Raw genomic sequence first — 23,057 nt, forward strand, 5'->3', positions numbered from 1 at the left:
TCTATCAGCATCTCTTGTTTAGTCGTGCGGGAGACACAAATATGTCATGAATTTAGCCTCTGCTGATAGTGGCCATTAGGTTTCGTGTCTGTTTGCATAAAGGGGTGAAAGTTGATCCTAACAAGATGAAAAATGGTGTGTTCAGTTTTCTATTTCGTGTCAAGTTTCCCGGGTTAACGCTTGCAGCTGAATTGCGCGACATTTATTTTTTATTTTTTTATAACTTATTACTTGGACAGCCCTTTATTGATAGTTGGATGTACTTTCAGGGCTATTGGTGATGATAGTCCTACACTTAATCTGTTATTATTTTTATTTTGTTTTGTTTTTAGGTTCTCTCTCTTTGGCTACCCTATCAACATTAAATAAATACATTGCATTGGTTTCCTGTTGGTTGCCTTGTATTGCAATTCATATTGGAAAGACTAATTTCAGTATGTTTCTGATTGCATTTAAAAAAAAATAATTATCTTGCGATTTTCTATGTTTTACATTGAAAATTTAAATTAAATGATTGAGCTCTATAGTCCATGGTGATTTATTTTCTGCTACCTTATTTGTATTATTTGATCCTACACCAAAGTATTTGCTTGCACTAATTAATACCCCACATGCCTTGGAGAGGGATGGGCGCCACCAGGCTGTACTTGCCTAAGACACACCACAAGAAATGGTGACCCTACAACCCTAGTTGTTAAGGGTTACACCCACACCTACATCCCACACGTATGTAATAAAAAAATTAACAAATATTGCTTCACACCATCTATTTAAAAAGCAAAATGGAGAAAGAAAAACAGTGAGTATAGTTGAATCCAATAGATTTTATTGAGCAGGTTACTGGCAGCATATCATAGACAGCAACTTCATATTATATGAAATTTGCTGATGGCAGTCCAAAGAAAAGCCGTTATTCTGCAGCATCAGACTAGAAGCACAGGGGACAAAATAACTAGAAAATATCCAGTCATGAGGCAAATAACTGTAACTCTTGTGGGAGTGTAAAACTGGTAAGCATTGTGATGCGTGATACCTTTCCAACGTCACGGCTCTTGGCCCTTAGCTTGTTAACTTGTGACTCTGCGATGTCAGCACGCTCTTGAGCCTCTTCTAGATCATGTTGGACCTTCCTGAGCCTGGACATGTGCGTGGTGGCCTGTTCCTCCTGTGGAAGATTTAGAGTTTTATTTTAAATCAAAATAAAATTAAGCTAGAAGAATATGTATTTAAGCATGCACTGTTTTTTTCAATGTACTTACAGCCTCCTCAGACTGCCTCTTGTAAGACTTTACTTTGAGCTGCAATTTGTCTACCAAATCCTGAAGTCTAGTCATATTCTTCTTGTCTTCTTCCGTCTGCATGGATACAAGTGTGTAACTATTGAAATGCGTTTTTAAAATGTTTGTTTTTACAAATGTAATTTATTCAAATATTAGAACACACCTGATAAGTCAGCTCCTTCACTCTCCGCTCATATTTGCGGACACCTTTGATAGCATCAGCTCCACGTTTTTGCTCGGCATCAACTTCTGATTCAAGCTCACGCACCTGAATAGAAATACATGATTTATGTGATTTTGACTACGTAATGCTCAGGAATCAATATTCACACTGTACATTAACATACCCTCGCCTCCAGCTTCTGGAGTTGCTTCTTGCCGCCTTTCATGGCGAGGTTCTCAGCCTCATCCAGACGATGTTGAAGGTCTTTGACTGTGATCTCCAGGTTCTTCTTCATTCTTTCCAGATGAGCACTGGTGTCCTGTTCTTTCTTTAGTTCTTCCGCCATCATAGCAGCCTTGTATTAAGGGTTTTGTAACAGACATTTTAACATTCTGATTGGACTTGTTGTGGTACCCGGAAATCATGCATTTTAACACTCACATCAGTGATAGCCTTTTTTGCTTTCTCCTCAGCATTTCGTGCTTCCTGAACAGCATCTTCAACTTCACTTTGAACCTGAACTAAGTCCGCCTCCTGCTTTTTCTTAGTATTAATGAGGCTTGTGTTCTGCATGTCAAGAGATTTGGAGTTTATGTAAAAAAAAATCAATGTTTTAAAAATGTATTAAAAACTAACTTTTGAGTTTAAAATGCCAAGCATAAACCTGGGAGTGAAGCAGTCCGACGCGCTCGCTAGCATCCACCAGCTCCTGCTCGGCTACTTTCCGTGCTCTTTCAGTCTGCTCCAAAGCAACTCGTAGCTCTTCAATTTCAGCCACCATGAGGCCATTTCTGCGCTCTACCATGGCAACTTGTTCCTTTATGTCTTCTTGTCCTCTAACAGCCTCATCAAGGTGCAGTTGCGCATCCTAGCACAGAGCAGAACATGTTCATTTTCTTGGACTTTTAACAATTGAATGTTAATAAAAGCCCACCTTCAATTGTCCCTGGACATTCCTTAGTTGTTTCTGGGCTTCAGCAGCCTGTCTGTTGGCATGGCTCAGCTGAATCTCCATCTCGTTCAGGTCTCCCTCCATCTTCTTCTTAACTCTCAGGGCATCATTCCTGCTCCTGACTTCAGCATCAAGTGTGCTCTGCATAGAGTCAATAACTCTCTGGCTGTTCCTTTTAATCTGCTCCATCTCTTCGTCCTTCTCAGCCAGCTTCCTGTCAACCTCACCCTTGATCTGGTTAAGCTCAAGCTGAATGCGAAGAATTTTGGCTTCCTCATGTTCCAGTGTACCCTGTAATATAAGTTAATATTCCCCATTGTTTATCTACATTGGATATTATCCTCTTGAAGATTTGAATTCTTCATAAAATTAAGTTGTTTGAAACGTTAATGTTTTCTCTTTACCTCTGCCTCCTCTAGTGCAGTCTGTATTTCAGCTTTTTCTGTCTCCACAGTTTTCTTGGACTTTTCCAACTCATGGATGCTCTTTCCACTCTCACCAATCTGTTCAGTCAAGTCGGAGATCTCCTCTATAAAATAATAAATATTAAATTTCAATGAGACACTGCGATGGGAATTTGGAAAAATATATATGGATTAACCTCTGGACTTTTCTCTTTTCATTATATGGTCATTTACTACTCCTACTTTAAAATGCAGTCATAAAACACTCACGCTGCAAGATCTTGTTCTCCCGTTTCATGGTCTCCAGCTGATCCAAGGCCTCCTCATAGGAGTTCTTCATCTTGAATAGTTCAGTGCTGAGCGTACGAGCTTCCTTCTGGGATCCTTCCAGCTCTGACTGACCTTCTTCAAACTTCTGCTTCCAGTCAGCTAGGATCTGGATTTTTTAAAATTATTCATCATTTTTATTTATTGTGCTTTAAAATGCTGTGTCTCACTGAAAATATTTACTACCGGTAAATATAAATTGCGAATTTACCTTATCAAAGTTCCTCTGTTTCTTGTCAAGGTTGGCAGCAAGAGCATTGGCTCTCTCCACATCAATCATGAGGTCCTCCACCTCACCTTGGAGCCTCTGCTTGGTCTTCTCTAAAGAGGCACACTTGGAATTCATAGCTTCAATAGACTCCTCTGTTTCCTGGAGGCGCTGGGCAAGCTTCTTTCTGTAATTTACAGGATATTGTTGCATTTTTTTTCGTGATTACGCAGTAAATGAGTCAATAGGGAAGCATCCATCCATCCATTATCTGCACCGCTTATCCTCAGTAGGGTCGCGGGGGTGCTGAAGCCCACCCCAGCTATCTTAGTACAATGGGCAGGGGACACCCTGAACTGGTTGCCAGCCAGTCGCAGGGCCAATAGGGAAGCAGTTAAGTCTAATTAACTTACTTGGCCTCCTCAAGCTCTTCTGTACGCTGTATAGCGTCAGTCTCATATTTTGATCTCCATTGTGCCACCTCACTGTTGGCCTTGGACATTCCTCGCTGCAGCTCAGCTTTAGCTTCCTGCTCCTCCTCAAATTGCTCTCTGAGCAGATCACAGTCATGGCGGGCAGACTGAACAGCATGAGCTAAGGCATTCTTAGCCTGACGAACCCAACAAAATTAAGGTTAATTATTGTTTTAAGGGTCCGGGTTATTTTTGCAGTAAAACATTTTTGCAAGGCTCAGGCATTATAAGATCGGAACAGGAAAGCCTTTTTTTAAGGGAAAAGAACTAAGTATGCTTTCATACCTTTACTTCTTCATCATTCAACCTCTTCAGCTCTTCCATTTGCTGAGTGAAAGCCTGCTTACCCCTTGTCAACTGAGAAACAAGGGCTTCTTTCTCCTCAATCTGACGAGCAAACTCACCTGAGTGACAAATTATAAGAACTCTTAAAAAAGAACATTGCAAATTTGTCTGTTTTATCACAGCTGACATACCATTTTCAGTTTGGAGTCTTGCCCTCTGTACGTTGATGTCATTGAGCTGACGAACATTTTCATCATATTTAGTTTTCAGCTCTCCAAACTGGTCTTCTAGTGTTCTACACATTTTCTCCAAGTTACTCTGTCGTCAGAAAACAAAAAGGATTGTCCACAACTATTTCGGTTAAAATAATGTAATTTCCTTGTCTTGCCTTGGTTTTGGCAACAGCCTCCATGTTACTGGAAAGGTCATCAATCTCCATCTTGTACTCGCTCTTCTCCTTCTCCAGCTTCTGCTTGACACGCTGGAGGTTGTCGATCTGCTCGCCCAGCTCAGCAACGCTGTCGGCCTGCTTTTTACGAAGAGCGGCGGCCGTAGCCTCATGCTGCAGTGTGGACTCTTCAAGATCACGACGCAGCTTCTGGAACTCGGCCTCACGCTTCTTGTTCATCTCAATCTGGGCGGCTGTGGCTCCACCAGCTTCCTCTAGCTTCTCACTGATCTCCTCTAGTTCCCTGGAGAGGTCTGCTCTCTGTTTCTCCACCTTGGCCCGGGCTGCCCTCTCAGCCTCAATCTCCTCTTCCAGCTCTTCAATACGAGCCTAGATTGGACGATAGCATTTAAATGTTTAATGCGTAACAATTTTATAGTCTTTTAACGTGTGTAATTAATCAGTTTACTTGAAGTTCTTTGATCTTCTTTTGGAGTTGAGCACCAAGAGACTCTTCATCCTCAATTTTGCTGAGAAGCTGAAAGGTCTCAAAGTCTTTTCTTTATTTAGGAATTAAAAACACATTTGTTTTTCTATCTTTTAACCATATATCTATTGTTTTGGAGCTGGGGTCGGCGGTTGGGGCCTTACTTTTTCAGCTTCTCATCTGATTGTTGTTTATCGTTCTCTAGATCCATTATGGATTCCTGGGCTAGTTTCAGATCTCCCTCAAGCTTTCTCTTGGCTCTCTCAAGGTCCATGCGCAGCTTCTTTTCTTGCTCCAGGGAGCCCTCAAGCTGTTAGATATCAAGTTTTATTAATGTTAAAGAGTTGTGGTGCTTAGAAACATGGCTGCCAATACAGACTCTAAGTCACTTAAAGGAAAATTATTTATGCTGTTGCAACAATGTTCTCACATCATCCACTTGCTGTTCCAGCTTTGTCTTGGCCTTGGTCAGAGTGTTGACTTTATCTTCCTCTGCCTGAAGATCGTCCAGTGTTTGCTGGTGAGCCTCCTGCAGGGCTTTCTTCTCCTTGGTTAACTTGGCAATAGACTCATCTTGAGTTGCCATCTCCTCCGTCAGATTTTTCACCTAAATAAATGTGGTCCGTTTCATCAGTTTACACACACATAAACACAGCCTCTTTATATGCTTGTTACTTTGGCCCAATGAGAATAACAGGTTAACCTTGTTTTCAGTGGCATGTTTTTCCTTCTCCACTTTAGCCAAGGTGAGTTCCAAGTCATCAATATCCTTTTTTAGCTCAGAACATTCGTCCTCCAGCTTCCTTTTCTTTGCTGTAAGCTCTGCGTTAATTTCTTCTTCATCTTCAAGCCTCTCATTTGTCTCTTTGAGTTTAGCCTCAAGCTGGATCTTGCTCTTAATGAGCCCTTCACATCTCTCCTCAGCATCTGAAAGGTTGTCACTTTCCTATGTGTGAATCAAGAAACCATGCTCTTATCAGAATTATCAACAATTTATATTTATAATTTGATGCTGCATTTCACCATTTCTATGTAATTGTTTTCCATATTTTTTTTATTTACCGCTGCTATCTGCAGTTGAAGGTCATTCTTCTCCTGTAGCAGTGAAACCATTTTTTCCTCCAGTTCTTTCTTTTTGGCAAGAGCGGTTGCCAGGTCTGATTGCATCTTATCATAATTCTCCTTCATCTGATGCAATTCCTTCTCAGTTTCAGCACTCTTTAGAAGAGGCTTTATCTTAAAGTACAATTTCAGCCATGGCCAATTCTTCACATTCATGAAGGAACGGACATTGTACTGGATGCTATAAATAGCTTCCCTGGAAAATGTATACACATTGTTGTTTTATTATTATTGTAAATATTTTCACCCAGTTGGTAATAGTTTATGAATTATGATTATGTTGTATTTCCTAGGAAGATATTTGTGTGATAACGACTTTGTCACAATTACTACAATCATACCTTCTCTGCATCATTTTACCAAACTCTTTTCGCATGACATATCCTCTGCATAGAGCTTGAGTCATTGTTACCAGCTCTGCAAGTTTCTCATCCCTCATCTCTTCCAGTGTACCAAGCAGACCAGCTTTGAAGAATACCTGATTCAACAATAAATTAAGTAAGGAAATGTGTATACCACATTCTTTAATTTTGGAAATGCACCTTTGTGTGTCCAAATCTGTACTGAGTGTGATCCACATCAATGGAGCCCAGCAGTTTCTCTGCAGCTTTCTTGTTGTCAATGAACTGACCATCAGGGATGACACTAGCATTCAATACTTTATATCTTCAAAATAAAGTAAATGGTTAACCAGAGTGTATTTTTCTTTTTTTCATTTCAGTTAGTAGTATACATTCAAATGTTATTTATAACCACCTTTGCTTAAAATCACCATAGAGGATTCTGCTCGGGAAGCCTTTCCTGCAGATTCTGATGCCTTCAAGCACACCATTACACCTCAACTGGTGGATGACTAAAAAGTTCTCCATGAGACCTGCAGTTACCAATTCGTATTACTTAAATTGTGTTTTGTCACCAGTAAATCCCCCTCCAAAATCATGATCAAGATCATTTCACCTGGGGTCTTTGATTCGTTAGGAATCAAGCAGCGCACAAAGTGAGGGTGTGTGCTTCTCAAGTTGGTCATCAGCTTGGCCAAGTTCTCCTGTGGATAAGTCGATAGCTTTCAGATCAGCCACGTTCCAATGACAAAAATTTGAAGGTTTGCCCTTGTAAGGAACTTACCCGGAAAAGAGCAGACACAGTCTGGAAGGAACCACCCTTTTTCTTTCCACCACCTTTCTTCGGGCCAGCATCTGTTTTTCAACATTTCCGGACAGTCAGGTGTAACTTTCTATGATTTATACAGGCACCTGTTTATAATATGTGCATCATTAGATTAGTTTTTACCTTCAGCTGAAGCATGTGCAGCATACAACATTGCAAGGAGTTTGTTTCCTGCCTTCTGGTACAACTGGACAACAGAGTCGTTTAGCGGGTCCTTGTTCTTGTCCAACCAGCCAGAAATATTGTAGTCCACAGTACCAGCATAGTGGACCAATGAAAAGTGGGCCTCGGCCTTGCCCTTTGCAGGTTTTGGCTTCTCAAAGGCCTTGGTCTTGCCAAGATGCTGATCATGTAGCTTGTTCTTGAAGGTTGTGTCAGATGCTTTGGGGAACATGCACTCCTCTTCAAGAATGGAGAAGATGCCCATTGGCTAAAGAACAAATACAAATCAATACTGTACCTGGTATTTATCAGATAAATACAAATACACTTTTGGATCAAACCTCCACCTGATGTATATTATCTCACCTTCTCAATAAGCTCAATGCAAGCAGCCAGGTCCATACCAAAGTCGATGAATTCCCATTCAATCCCTTCTTTCTTGTATTCCTCTTGTTCCAGGACAAACATGTGCTGGTTGAAAAACTGTTGCAGTTTTTCATTTGTGAAGTTGATGCACAATTGCTCCAAGCTGTTGAACTACAATACACAACGAGGTTAATTAAATAATCTACATTGCATAGCTTATCAACATTTATAAAACAAATGTGTCATATACACTTACATCAAAGATTTCAAAACCAGCGATATCCAATACCCCAATAAAGAACTGTCTTGGCTGCTTTGTATCCAACATTTCGTTGATGCGGACAACCATCCACAAGAACATTTTCTCATAGACAGATTTGCACAAGGCGGAGACAGAGTTGTTAACCTAGTATCGTAATGTAAAGTTTACATTATCTTAAAGTCTCTAGGTAAATTTGAAAATTTGTAAGGAATCCAAATGTTATTTCTATTACCTGAGGGACAGTCTGACCTTTGGTCACAAATTCATTCCCAACTTTGACTCTGGGGTAACACAATGCTTTCAGCATATCAGCTGAATTCAGGCCCAGAAGATAGGCAATCTTGTCAGCCACTAATAAAAGATAACATTTAACATTAAGAAGATTATTTTACGGATTTGTAATCAGCCTAGTATGCATTTCCAAGACATACCCTCAGTGCCGTCGGGTTCAGCCTGTTCCTCCCGCTGCTTCTGCTTGAATTTCATGTTGCCGTGATGCATCACAGCACCAGTCAGTTTGTAGATGCCAAGTTTCTCTTCTGCACTGAATCCAAGGACGTCTATAGCTGTCTGTGATGTGAATTAACGTCCGTTTTTAGATTGTAATATGGAATAATAATTTAAAAACACCTCTCTAATACTTTTCAATGGTCTCCTTACGTCTGTTGCAATGAACTCCTCAACATCATTGATGCTCTTAACTGTGATTTCACCCTGACTGATCATTGGGTAATCGTACGGGTTGGTGGTGATCAGAAGAGCCTCTGTCAAAATTCAAAAAGCACAGGGCAAAAATAAATTTAAAACGTTCAAGGTTGCCATTTTTGTGATATTTTCATGATCCATATTTTTGCTATAATCTTTATTCACCCAGGAGCTCAGGTTTGTGTCCCGTCATCAGCTGATAAAAGATATGGTAGCTCCTCTCGGCCGACAACTGGAAAGTGACCCGGGACTTCTCCAGGAGATCTAAGAGAATCAACTAGATGTTAGAAAAAGGGAGATATTTTGTCCTTTTATCCAATTTCCAACCGCTTATCCACATGAGGGTCTTGTGGGAGCTGGAGACCATCCCAGCTGACATTGGGCAGTGAGCAGGGGTCACTCTAAACAGCCAGTCACAGGGCACAGTGAAATGAACAATCTATTCACACATTCATTTAAACTTAGAGACAATTTTGACTTTCTTATCAACCCACAAGCATGTTTCTTTTTTCTTTTTGGGGGTGAAAACTGAAACCAGGAAAAGAACCCATGCACACATGGGGAGACTATACAAGGGAGGTTGTTGTATTTCAGGGGTCAGCAACCTTCTGTTGAGGAGTGCCACTTTCAAATTTCGTTGTAAATCAGTGTGCCACACCAAGATCAATGACTGGCACAACATTTTTTTTATATCCGACAAAGCTGTAATTTTACACCATTCCGAATATACATCATGGATTTACATTGAAATCGTGTAACTGACCAATTTATCTTTCACTATTCTTGTTCATCAATAAATTAAAAAATGAATGTGAGCAAGATATGGAAAGGCCTGTAGACATCCATGACTTCAACTTTTTACCACGATAATCAACCCGAATCAACAATTCTTCATCAACAATGAACTACAATCAAAAACAATTGATACGGACAGCTACCATACCATTCATCAATAAAATCTTATTGCAGAAAATATCAAAACTTGAAATAAAAGCAGCAAGGCAGAAGGCTACCTGAAAATAAGTGCAACAGAAATAACAGCTGATTTGGTCACAGATACAAATGGTTTTCCGTGCTTTGCTATGCAATGAATAATAACTTGCTTCAATGGTGGTGTTTTTTGCCGTGATAAAGGTTTTAAGGGTCTGTGATTGTTGGCTATACCTGGACACAGCGTGTTTTAATGTCTCCGCCTTGTCAGACTCATCCTTGAATTCATGTTCATGTTTCGTCTCGTAATGACGTTTAACACTTGATGTGGGAGGTACAACACTCGAGGCATAATGCACAAACAGCACGGTGATTTTTATTTGCAGAAAGCCCCAGTCATTTGTCCACGCTGGCTTAAAAGAACGAGATTTTTTCGATGGAGGAGCCGTCATGATTCATTTATCGCGCACCAGTGTTTCTGTGGCTGGGTTAAAAGATGGATCCTTCATCCTCTGCGAGGCGCGGCGCAGACACACACACACGAAGCAGAGGAGGAGGGCCGCTACCATAAAGCCCCTAAACAACACGGCGTGCAACTGAAAATGTCTAAATTTCACGTTAAAAAATTTTTTTTTAAATTATCATTATCATTTGTATTATTTTGCCGTGCGCTCGCGTGCCACTGGTTAACCCCTTGTGTGCCAGCAGTGGCACGCGTGTCATAGGTTGCCAACCCCTGTTGTATTTAAACCCAGGACCTCTGAACCATGAGGCAGAATTTCTAACCAGTCCGTCACCCTACTTCCCAGAATTTTATTTACATGGTTATTATTGTCGTGTATTAGCTCCGATTCTTGTGATTACTATTTTGTTCGTTAGAACTTGTATTCGTTATCGTTTAAAGTTACTCACATGTTTCAATATCAGCTGAAGCAAGCTTTCCACTTGAGGCAAAGTGAATCCTAATGAATTTACCCTAAAAAGGATACATGCATTTATTAAAGAAAAACAGAGATGTATTCAAATTAGAATATTTTCAGTAATTAAAACTAAACAATTGATATACTCACAAAACGAGATGAGTTGTCATTCCTCACAGTTTTGGCATTACCATAGGCTTCCAGCAGAGGGTTGGCTGCTACAATTTGGTCCTCAAGGGATCCCTGGAAAAAAGATTTGTTTAGATACTTGAGAGAATCCCCCAATCCATGTCCACATTTTACAACACTTACATTACTGTATATACAATAGAGCAGAGGTTGCCAACCTTTTTTAACCTGAGAGATACTTTTTTTTTAACTGATTAGCGTGAAGGGTTTCAAATACATTTCTAAAATAGCAACTCATGTTATTACTATGTTGTTTCAATGTTAATATGATGTTACTAACAGGTTATACTTTTGGAAGTGGGGTTCAAATAAGAACAGTAAACCACTAAAACATTGTTTTGAAGGACACTGATGATGTAAATGATTTCCTATGCCAGTTGGAAATCAAATTTCCGAGAAAATCAGTATGAAAACCATCAATGGTGAGCTATTTTCGGAACCAGTTCGAGGACTACTCAGGCTCCCCTAGGGGGCTACCTCGTGCCTGTGGGCACCACGTTGCAGACCACTGCAGCTGAGTATTTAGGCATCCCATATAGTATATGGCATATACAGTACCTGTATTTTGCCTGCTGTTGCTTGTTCAGCCTTCTTGGAACCAATAGCTGCAATTGTTGCAAAATACTGGATGACACGCTTGGTGTTAACAGTCTTCCCTGCACCGGATTCTCCGCTGTGTTTGACAATACAAAATACAAGATTTGACTCCATGTCCCTTCGGTAAAAATTGCTCCCAACATTTGCCATACTCACGTAATCAGGACTGACTGGTTCTCACGGTCTGCATTATGAAGGATTATGAACACAATTTCCCTTAACACCAAATTACTTTCATTCAATGTATGTGTTCAAGATCTTACCAGTAAGCATGAACTGATAGGCGTTATCAGAGATGGAGAAGATGTGGGGTGGTGCCTCAATCCTCTTTTTGCCTCTGTATGCTGCAACACATATTGCGTCATATACTGGGAGCCACTTGTAGGGGTTCACCACGACACAAAACAGGCCGGAGTATGTCTGCAAAGAGGTAGGAAGTTAGCAATGTATGTTAAATGAAGACAAAAGGCAACCATATAAAAACTCACATAGATCATCCATGATGCATAACGTTCTTTGAGGTTATACAACACACATGGTTCATTGAGGTGGGTCATCATGGCCATGTCCTCGATTTTATCGAACTTGGGAGGGTTTCTGGGATGGATGTCATCCTCTTTCACAGTGACAGTCTGAATTAGGACACAAGAGGTTTTTTTTAAACACAAGTCTTAAAAACGCCCTAATTTCTACAAAGTGAAATAAAAACGGGAACAACACCCCGGGTTATCAGAATCGTCTTATTAATTAATGACGGATGGAAAATTATTTCATGCTGTTGTTTACCTTCCCTCCATCAACTTCCACTGTGGCTTTTCCACCTTCCTTTTTGGTGAGTTTACCCTTAAGGTACATCTCAGCTGGGTCAACCACAAAAAAGGCACTTTTGGCATCAAAAGGGGCCGTCTGAGCTTCAATTCTCTCCTTCTCTGGCTTCCTGAGGTAAACGGCTGCAGCGCCATACTGCTCCATCTCTGCATCGGTGCTCATGGTTGCACTTTAATGGAGACTGCCAAGGCATCAAAAGAGCAGGGATTGTTTGGTTTTGCCTCTATTCAAATATTCGTGACTTTAGTTACATGTACCTCTATCCCGATCAAATAAATAGAAAAAGAGCACTCCGTCCAAGAGAATCTCACGATGCTGTGAAAAATACAGTTAAACGCTCTCAATCATTTGTACATTTGGTCCAAATTCAAGTAATTATTGAGGGTATTGACTTAGACTTTATTATGTCACGTAACCCTTACTTATAAACTGTATTCAGTTAGATCTTGTACATACACTACTGTTCAAAACTTTGGAGTCGCTTCAAATATGTCCTGTAATTTTGAAGGAAAAGCGTTTTTTTTTTTCCCAATGAATATAATACTATTCCAAATTTTTTTTAAATGGAGAAATGTTTAGTGGTATGAATGACTATTCTTGCTGCAAATGACTGTTTTTAATGCAATATCTACATAAGGTATAGTGGCCCATTGTTGGCAACCATCACTCCAGTGTTCTGATAGTTCATTGTGTTTGTTATAAGACGAATGGATGATCAGAAAGCCCTCGTGCAATGAAAACCGTTTTGCTAGTAAGAGAAGCTCTAAAACTGACCTTCCTTTGAGCTAGTCACATATCTGGAGCATCACATTTGTGGATATGATTAATCTTTCAGAAAGGCCAAAAAATAGATATTTTGTGTGAATCTCGACAGTATATTCTTGTTTTAAGAAACAGAGGTTATTCATTGCAAGAAATTACCAAGAAACAACAGTGTGTACTACTCCCTTCATAGAAAAACACAAACAGGCTCTAACCATTGTAGAGAGAGAAGTGGGAGGCACAACAAAGCAAGAGGACAACTACAACAAAGTCTCTTGATGGATAAAGAGACACCTTACAGGTCCTCAATTAGCAGCTTAGTTAAATAGCACCCACAAAACGCCAGTGTCAACATTTACAGTGAATGGGGCGGCTCCGAAACGCTGGTAGTAAAGAAAAAGCCATATCTGAATCCAGCTGACCAAAGGATAAGATAAATATGGGCAAAACAACACCAAGACTGGACAACTCATTAGATAAATGAAAGTGTGACTTTTTCATGGAAAACATTAAATTATCTGGGTGACCCCCAAACTTTTAAGCAGTAGTGTACATTTAGAATAAATCAAACAATGGTTTATGTTACATTACACCAAAACAGTTTACCTGTATCTAAAATGACCAAGACAAATTATCAAATTTAAATCCATCAATCAAGGGAAATCAAACCCACGTCAAAGCTCACCTGAGTTGGAAGCCTATCAGTTCATGACTTACTGCAGTGCTGACACTTTTATAGAGGGTTGGAGTGCCTGCCCAGCAGGTGTCTCTCACTCAACTATGGTCATGGCGGCTTTCCATCCTGTTGCCTATTTAGTGGCTTAGACATTTGTTATCAGAAGTTGAAAAATGCAGTCTGAAGTTACACCATCGTTTTCAAGATAACTGATCTCATTTGAAAGACTATCTAAGAAGGTTACTGAAAGAAAGAAATAAACAAACAAATAAAATACACAAATGTTAAATAAATATCCTCAATATAATATAGAATTAAAAAACAAAGGATTTTAAAAACATTATACAAAAAAGTAGGACTTTGAAGTTTTTTTTCATAACTGCTATCCAGCAGATGTATTTTTTAGAGCTTGTATTAATATATGCTTGACAGGGTCTTCATGAGATTACAAATTTAAAAATAAAATAAAAAATGTTGGTACAAATTTGCACTCTAAAAACTACATCATTTTTGTAGTGTAACGAGGCAAATTATTTATTTTCATGAGATATTAAATCTCTGTTGAATCACAGTTACCAACAGCAGGCTTGAAAGTAATTTTACTGCTGAAGTAAAATTAATATCAGTTATGAAGACAGAATCGTGTTTGTGTGTGCTCCTAATAAATGTACTTGATTTAAACAGACATGACAACATGTCATTAACATCAATGGGCTTTAGTCTTAAATCGATTGAATGACAAGGTCGCTCATGCCTGGAAGAACCATCTGAATTCCACTGGTGTTAAGTTGCTGGACACTTGGATTTTTCAAATCTTTGTAATGGAAGAAAGCTGCACCCCTTTATCCGGAAGATGTCATCGGCCTAGTTCACAAAAACTATTTTCTACCTCTCATTAAAATGTATATGTAACACTCGGGAATTAATTAAACCATGCCTGTAATTTTCAATCAATTTCAACCAACTCTTACTCTTTTAGTAACCTGGACCAACAAGACTTGAATATAATATTTGTGTCTCTGCAATTTGTATTCCTATAGACTGTATGTATTCATGAACCCTCCATCGTGCCTCCAATCACGTTTGCACCATGTTTAATTGTGGAAATAAAGCAGGCAGACATATACGGTCTTCAGTTTACTGCACGGCCTGCATCTCATGTTCCTGTAAGAAAATTAAGGAGGTCATTCTAGCCTTAGATGCTCAGTCGGCAACTATGCGAATCCCTAAATGGATAAGTAAACACTTGGCAACTCATTTGAGATTAGGTCCAAAATAAGTACCACACAAGCCAAACGAACCTAACCCGCTTGCAAAACATGATAGCATAAGTTGCTGACATGTGTGAATACCGCACGATTTATGTTTCCATTCACCGACAGCATTTGTTACTTCAGGATTGAAAACTTTCTAAGATCGTTTGTAAGAATCAAATGGTCTCCAAATGGTAATATGAATGTGCATACTGACACCTGATTTAAAAGGGGAATTTGAAATCAGGAATTTACAACTGGACTTCACAGTGAGTGGAGGATGGTTTTGGGATGAAACTAAAAATAGAAGTTGTCCCATCCTGATTTTGGATTTTTAATGAGATTAGCATATATTTGAATAAGGTCTTATCTCTAGACAAGTAATACTAGACTGCTTATTAAACCTGAAATATGATGATAATTGTCAAGATACAAGCTTAACATGGTTAAAAAAGTCCCTAGTGGTTTTGTTAGTTCCTTTGTTGTTTGCATAACCAGTTTCGAATGATGGGCACTAATGAAACCAAATACAAAATGATTCTGCATAGTGCTAAGAATTTGTTCTTTATCTGCAAGCAGTTGTTTGCATCATATTATATGCATGCTTTTTGAAGGCATCTTCATGGAACTCTTATTCAGCAGAGTTGCCCTGGAGAGAAGAAAATACGTTATTAAGTCAGTTAGTGGAACTTGTTAAAAAAACACACACAAGCATGAAATTGCTCAAAAAATAAATTTCCAAAATCAAGGATCTTTATCCTCAGCTTGATGACCAAAAAAAAAAAGAAAACAGGGTGAAAGGAAAGGAAGTAGACAGTTTGGGATTACTGTATTTATCCTTTGAGGCTTTGTTTAGGCACAGCACAATAAAACCCAGCATTAGTCATTAATTAACAAGTATAGATGAACAAAATATAATGAACATCACATGATTCAGATATTTTTAGGCCAGCAGAAAATGCCTTGCAGGCCCTTACGGCCCACAGCTGGTATTGTCACACGCCGCTGTCCATCAGGAGGCTTCTCCTGCTACTTGTAACTATGGAAAATAGTACTATCTGTTTCATGTGAGGGGGAGAGGGATGGGCACTGCCAAGCTGTACTTGCCCAAAACACATCACAGGAAGTGGTGCTCCAACGACCCTGTCGGTTCAGGGATCCGTGAAACGTGAAATATCGGCAAGGCAGTAAAGCAGTTAGAAAATAGTGAGACAAGATGGAACATTTAAAGTTAGATTCTTATTTTCAAAAGCACCTAATATATGAATCCATGATATCATATAGTAACTCTTACTGCGGTGTTACGTTGCAATCTTTACAATCACTGAAATTATGAATTGCACATTTAATAGGGGCATTTTTTGCTATCACCAAATGAAACAAGACTACTTAGAACATCAACACAAAATTTTGTTGGAAGGATATAAAGTAGCTATGTTATTCTAGTAAAAATCTAGATAGAAACATTTGAGTAAAGCCAAAAATGTTGACAGCAATGGCCAAAGAATGTCTCTAAATTGATGATGATGAATCAACTAACCATTTTTTAATACATTTAATTCTTAGGATAGTGTTGAAAGGGAATGTTCCTTTTAACTGTATCGTAAATTTAATCTGCTCTGACTTTCAGATGTCTTCAGGAATTACAGACAAATAACATTGTTACTTATGAAAAAAGAAAACAGATATCGCTGTGTTTCCGCTTTTGAACAAGAACATCTTTGATTGAAATGCCATCAATTTTATGATTTAAAAGTATAATGTTAAACCAGGCCAACCAAAGTGCTTAGATTTCCACCCTTTTGAAAGCTAGAATGGACCAAGCTGATAAATTGTCAGCATGCCTATGATGAACTTTGAAGCCAGCATTCTAATGTTTACTCATCTAATTGTTTTTTATGTTAATCTGCAAACCTTAGGTTGGAGGATGTACCACTACAGCCCATGTCTAAAAACAGACTTACATACAGTGCTTTTCAAAATAATAGCAGTGCAATTGATTAACCAGAATATCTCAGGTTTTTAGAATATCTTTTAGTGTTATATGCCAAACAAGTTACGAGTAGGCGCAGTAGATTCTCAGAAAACAAACAAGAACCAGCATTCATCATAGGCATGCTCTGAAGGCTGTTCAATTGGGCATATAGTTCAAAGGGGTGTGTTAAAAAATAGTAGTGTCTGCTGTTGACTGTACAAACTCAAAACTATTTTGTATATTTTTTTTTAAAGTAGCATTTAGCAACCTTAATATTTAGTTGCATGACCAGTTTTTTTTTATAACTGCTTCACATCTGTGTGGCATAGAGGCAAAGAACTTGTGGCACATTACAGTTGTTATTTCACTCTATGATTGTTTAACAACATTCCCCAAGTCATTTACACACCTATGTTTTGCTTCACAAACAGCAATTTTGATATCACCCCACAAGTTCTCGATTGGAATAAGATCTGTGGACTGGGCTGGCCACACCATAACATTAATTTTATTGCTTTGGAACCAAGACTTTGCTCATCCACTGGTGTCCTTGGGGTCATTGTCTTGTTGAAACAAACTTTTCAAGGGCATGTTCTCTTTAGCATAAGGCAGCATAACCTCTTCAAGTATCTTGGGGAGATACTATGATCATGAAGGTAATTTGATGCTAAGTCCTTAGCTTGGCCTCTTGGCCTTTTGTGTACTTTCTATGAAGTCACTATCTTTGATTTTTGCATTTCGGAGATGGAATATGAGGTTGCTCTGTCCACTCCACGCATCGGCCCGGTATTGCAGTACCTCCGGGAACGGTGCATTCGCAATGATCGCAGCAAGGCTTTAGGGCTAGGACCTTAGCTTGGCCTTTTGGCTGAGAGTAAGTGTCCCGGCTCCTAGGCTTTGTAGCGTATTATGAACTGACCGATAACGGATAATGGATAATGAATAACGAAAATAGATCAATAACCCTTAAAAACCCCAACCCCCCCACACAAACTAATCCATGATCCCTGGTATGCAATAAATGGGCCCAACGCCAGAGTAGGAGAAACATGTCGATACCATACTTTCACCACCATGCTTCACTGTCTTCCATGTGTACTGGGGTTTGAACATAGAGTTTGTGGGTCGTCTCACACACGGTCTGAGGCCTCTGTGGCCAATAAGGACAATTTTACTTTCATTAGCTCATAAAATGTTCCTTCATTTTTCTTTAGGCCAGTTGATGTGTTCTTTGGCGAATTGTAACCTCTTCTGCCCATGCCTTTTTAAACAGAGAGACTTTGTGTGGAATTATTGAAAATAAATTTGTTTACACATATTCTTATGTCACAGCGCTAACAGATAACTGCAGACCGTGTTTGATCGTCCTGGAGCTGATCATTGGCTGAGCCTTTGCCATTCTGGTTATCTTGTTATTTAATCAATTATACATTTCATAAACATGTGCCCAAATTGAGTAATAGGCTGAAACAGAATCTTTTAATTGCCTACCCCATTGTATTTTTTCTTTGATGGGAATAATAACTGGACTGCATTAATATAAAACTTTTCCAGTCACTGAGGAACTCCAAAGGGCTCTACAATTCACTTCACACTTTACCCATTCTCTCACACAGGCACACACACACACACACACACACACACACACACACACACACCGATAGCAGAGTCAACCATGCAAGATGGGGCCTACCTGCATATTGGGCGCATTAGGTTCAGTGTCTTGCCCAAGGACACTTCAACATTTAACTTGGAGGGAAGATATATTCAAAATCCAAACAGGAAAACCCACAAAGAAAATTTTTAATTATTTTTCCTTTGAGGGAAGTGGTGCTGTTTCCTTATTTTGATTTTGAATATATGGAATAGGGACAGTGTGTATAAATTGACCACTAGATTTCGCCGTCTTGTGTGGTGCAAGAGAAAACGAGTGCTGAAAATACAAACTACGGAGACTAAAAGTGACCGAAACGCATACGTTTTCTTTTCATTTTTCACCCAGCCTTTTTGAGGTTTTTGTTTTTTTTGGGTACATGTAGCAGCAATATTGGCAGACAATTGTGTCAGTTTCCTCTAGATGAGGCTCATGTTATATCAAATAATCTAAAATATCAAAACAAAAGAAGAAAACAAGGGAATAAGTGGCAAAAATAGGTAAAAAGGTAGGAAAAATAGAAACAAAATAAAAGAAGAAATGAAAAAAAGAAATAAAAAAAGAAGAAAAAACAGGAAAAAAGAAGAAAAAAAGAAAAAGTTCGGGGGTGTCCCTTTGATCAGTATAATACCAATTATAATGTAATATTATGCACAAAATGAATTAATTATTTTTTTATTTAAAAAAAAATCCATTATTCTATTCAATTATACTGTAATAGCTATTTTTTCACTCACCAGGGAACGTTTTACTCATTAGAACTTCAAAATCTGTTTTATACTAAGAAAATGGAATCCTTGGGTGGAGCAACAAAATGTCAATTTAAAATATGTATTGACTTTTTAGTGCAGCAACAAAGAACCCTAACCACACAGAATACATAAAAAAATAAATGCATATTGACCAATCACCGGTTTCCTCCCACGTTCCAAAAACATGCATTTCAGGTGAATTGGCCGGTCGAAATTGTCCCTAGGTGTGAATGGGCGAATGGTTTGTCTGTCCCTGTGTGCCCTGCGATTGGCTGGCAACCAGTTCAGGGTGTCCCCTGCCCACTGCCCGGAGATGGCTGGGATGGGCTCCAGCACCCCCGCGACCCTACCGAGGATAAGCGGTGTGGGGGGGGGGGGTTTAAGGGTTATTTATCTATCTTCGTTATTCATTATTCATTATCCGTTATCGGTCAGTTCATAATACGCTACAAAGCCTAGGAGCCGGGACACTTACTCTCAGCCAAAAGGCCAAGCTAAGGTCCTAGCCCTAAAGCCTTGTTGCGATCATTGCGAATGCACCGTTCCCGGAGGTACTGCAATACCGGGCCGATGCGTGGAGTGGACAGAGCAAGCTCTTATTCCATCTCCGGAATGCAAAAATCAAAGCTAAAAGGCCAAGCTAAGGAACTAGCATCAAATCAAATTATCAGCCGACACTTTCAGATTTCTACGGTAGCTGATGACCAATCACAAGAGGAAAAAAAGCATCTAGAAGGGCGCTGGCTCTCTATTGTTTTAAATAATGGAACCCAATTGTAAACTGCTGGTGAATGTACTGTTTGTTATGTTTAACAAGCATTAGTGTTGTGTAAAAATGATTGAGCCGTACTAATAACTTTGCCTCCCCATGCTGTACAACCCCCACTTTTTTATTATAACTTCAAACATGCAAAATAAATAATACATTAAAATAGAGAAAAAGAAAATACATTTGACAAACCAAAATGATCAAACCAACATAATCAATACAGCCTCTTTAAATAGTGTATACTCATTCGAAAGGAAGTAGGAAGAAGGGTGTACTTTAACAGCTATCTCCTGGTGAACATAAACAATTATCAAATATACATTTAAAATTTTTATACTGAAATAGATTTTGGTAAGCACATATAGTGTGTTAACACCTATCATCTCTACACTTCAACATATATACACATTTATTTTCATTAGCAGCATAATAAGAATATTGCATTTATATTTATTGATCTCATCCCATTGCAATATTTATTTTTCCAATCTTTACTTTCATAATTATTCGTGAATTGTTTTATGTTTGGACAGAGCTGTAAATAACAACCCAATGTGTTCCATTGTTTTTGAACTCTAAATCGAAAATGTCTTCAATGTTGTTCTTGAACAGTTGGTCTTGAAAATAAACAGTTGCCTCAGTCCGTACCTCCCCTGTACCTTCCCTTCCGTTCTGAGAACATCTTTGGAATACAGTTTGGTAAAAATGTATATTTTGCCGTATATACCAGCTGCACTATGTTGAATTCTACACCTACATTAAAATTCTAGTATTTTGGACAGTATTTTTGTGATGAATGCACCAAAAATTGTGAAAAACTCCTGTTGCTCTTTATGGTAACACAAAAGAAAATTGTAATGTACAGTACTTTTGTGTTTCCCCAAACGTGTGAACAATACATTGTCAGGACCAGAACGGAAACAGGACCCACTTGCGTTACGTTTCTCACAAGTTTTATTGAAGGAAAAAGAAAGGGCTGCATCCACGATTTGGTGTTCGCTGGGCCTGGGAAGCAAGTCGCTCTCGTACTCGGGTTGTGCTCCGAACGCGGAGGTGGATCTTCTGTAGCGAGCGCTGGCGGTGTCAGGGACGGAAAAAACTGGTCGGTAGCCGGGACTGGGAGAGCAAGGCGTGGTCAGGGTCAGAAGCGAGTTGTAAGCCAGAACAGGAGAGTAGATGTAGTCGGGGGACAAAAATAGGTCGTAAGCCAGGACGGGAGAACAGACGTGATCAGGAACAAAACAGGTCGTAGCCGGAGACAGACGGGAGCAAAAAAACGGGACAGGTGGGAGTCGGGGTCGAAAAGGGCATGCCTAGTATTCACTGCGGTTCGCAGACCGACTGACAACAGGGGATTGACAGGGCTGGGTTCAAATAGTGACAGGGTGCCAATCAGAACCCGCGGCAGTTGGCACCAAATGAGTGGGCACAGGTGAGTCACATCAATAACATGACATACATAAAATGTGACAATAACAAAGAGCATGAGCAGTACATCATATTTTTATGATTTCTGATTAAAAACATGCTTTGCTTTTATCAAAATCGAGAGGCTTTTTGGATATGTTCGGCATGTGGTTTCCAAGGAGTTATTTATTTTTAATCCCTAATCTCTTCTGAGTTCAATCTTGTTTACTTTTTCAATGCATGTACTATTTATTTGCAATCCAGGCGATTTCCCAATTTTATTATTTCCAAACATAATCGATTTAGACTAATTTAAAAAAATCTTGATTTTTTTTATAAAAACTAACATTGGCGTGATAGTTCAAATATTTTTGCCTAGGATTCAATCAAATGTTTTCTTTACTCAATTAAAGTTATATTTTGTACCACAAGGAGGCTCTCCATATTACACACTGTCCCTTTCAAAATGATGAATGACTCACTTTTATCCAGGCTTATTTTTACTTTCCTAAATTCAGTCCCAATTGTACCAAAAATTGACAGCAGAGTTTTCCCAAGAACCAATATAATTGTATGTTATGCAAACAAAATACTTCAACGTTCGATGAGGTAAGTGAAGAAACCTTGAGAAGGGACTGCAAATGAGGTAATGCCGCTTTCAGGATGACCAGACCAAAATGGGTGTTGCATTAACTAACAATAAATTTAAAAATAAAATATAAAATAATTTAAGTATAATAAAAAATAAAAATAAAATCTAAGGATTACCAGGTTGCAATGGATGTAGCATTAACAAACAATACATAGGTATTGTCAACATGAAATATATGTCATTCGTAAGCTATAGAACAGAAGTGTGTTTTTAGTCTAGACTTAAACAAGTCCACTGAGATTACTGATCGAATCTCAAAGGGCAGAGCATTCAACAGCACCGATGTTTTGAGTTTTACCTTACCCTCATGTAGGTTTTAGATCAGGGGAGGGTGTCATAATAGTCTGTAGTTTGCAAGTCGGTGGTCTGTGCAGCCCTTTGAGACTCCTTGTGATTAAGGGCTATACAAATAAACATGACTTGACTTGACTTTAACAAGTGTGAAACTAACATACATAATGTATATACACTACAGCAGTGATTTTCAACCACTGTGCCGCGGCACACTAGTGTGCCGTGAGAGATCGTCAGGTATGCTGTGAGAAATTATCCAATGTCACTTTTTTAAATTTAATATTTAATAAAACATTTAGGGGCAGCACAGCGGCGCAGTGGTTAGCGCGTGTGCGGCACAGTTCTGAGGTCATGAGATCGAACCCCCTGTGTGGAGTTTGCATGTTCTCCCCGTGCTTGCGTGGGTTTCCTCCGGGCACTCCGGTTTCCTCCCACATTCCAAAAGCATGCATGTCTGCTTAATTGGCCGGTCCGAATTGTCCCTAGGTGTGAATGAGCGAGTGAATGGTTGTCTGTCTCTGTGTGCCCTGCGACTGGCTGGCAACCAATTCAGGGTGTCCCCTGCCCACTGCCCGAAGATAGCTGGGATGGGCTCCAGCACCCCCGCGACCCTACTGAGGATAAGCGGTGCAGATAATGGATGGATGT

At 39.3% G+C, this 23,057-nt stretch overlaps 1 protein-coding gene and 2 pseudogenes across 1 annotated transcript; 1 reads left to right on the forward strand and 2 right to left on the reverse strand.

Annotated features, from left to right (window-relative positions):
- Window positions 1-836: 836 nt before the first annotated feature.
- LOC148373727 (myosin heavy chain, fast skeletal muscle-like) lies at window positions 837-13,726 on the reverse strand. Its single transcript, XM_088328786.1, has 41 exons — window positions 13,663-13,726; window positions 12,473-12,530; window positions 12,174-12,396; window positions 11,876-12,019; window positions 11,651-11,807; window positions 11,544-11,571; window positions 11,349-11,463; window positions 10,752-10,844; window positions 10,594-10,657; window positions 8,917-9,015; window positions 8,707-8,810; window positions 8,478-8,616; window positions 8,279-8,397; window positions 8,041-8,190; window positions 7,785-7,955; window positions 7,380-7,686; window positions 7,215-7,285; window positions 7,047-7,134; window positions 6,846-6,963; window positions 6,632-6,755; window positions 6,431-6,567; window positions 6,030-6,285; window positions 5,671-5,913; window positions 5,398-5,574; window positions 5,132-5,277; window positions 4,950-5,040; window positions 4,481-4,870; window positions 4,284-4,410; window positions 4,093-4,211; window positions 3,748-3,944; window positions 3,338-3,521; window positions 3,070-3,235; window positions 2,800-2,924; window positions 2,378-2,686; window positions 2,108-2,311; window positions 1,885-2,010; window positions 1,628-1,798; window positions 1,444-1,548; window positions 1,260-1,355; window positions 1,034-1,165; window positions 837-928 (listed from the first exon to the last, which is right to left on the reverse strand). The coding sequence occupies exons 3-41, from the start codon at window positions 12,375-12,377 to the stop codon at window positions 911-913; spliced, it is 5,814 nt and encodes a 1,937-aa protein (XP_088184912.1). The 5' UTR covers window positions 12,378-12,396; window positions 12,473-12,530; window positions 13,663-13,726; the 3' UTR covers window positions 837-910.
- Window positions 13,727-17,556: 3,830 nt separating this feature from the next.
- Window positions 17,557-17,701, forward strand: LOC148373728 (U2 spliceosomal RNA; annotated as a pseudogene).
- A 2,115-nt stretch (window positions 17,702-19,816) lies between these two features.
- LOC148373729 (U2 spliceosomal RNA) lies at window positions 19,817-19,931 on the reverse strand (annotated as a pseudogene).
- Window positions 19,932-23,057: the final 3,126 nt, after the last annotated feature.

The sequence above is a fragment of the Urocampus carinirostris genome, chromosome 1 (genome assembly GCF_059441175.1).
Source record: "Urocampus carinirostris isolate Australia breed hairy pipefish chromosome 1, RoL_Ucar_1.0, whole genome shotgun sequence".
NCBI lineage: Eukaryota > Metazoa > Chordata > Actinopteri > Syngnathiformes > Syngnathidae > Urocampus > Urocampus carinirostris.

What these genes read in the sequence shown, in the direction of transcription:
- LOC148373727 (XM_088328786.1), bottom strand. Translation starts at nt 12,377, where the DNA reads ATGAGCACCGATGCAGAGATGGAGCAGTATGGCGCTGCAGCCGTTTAC. An exon ending in AACCAGTCAGTCCTGATTAC is followed by an intron (nt 11,464 to 11,543) that starts GTGAGTATGGCA and finishes TGTCAAACACAG; the next exon opens with CGGAGAATCCGGTGCAGGGA. An exon ending in TGAACCCGACGGCACTGAGG is followed by an intron (nt 8,398 to 8,477) that starts GTATGTCTTGGA and finishes ATCTTTTATTAG; the next exon opens with TGGCTGACAAGATTGCCTAT.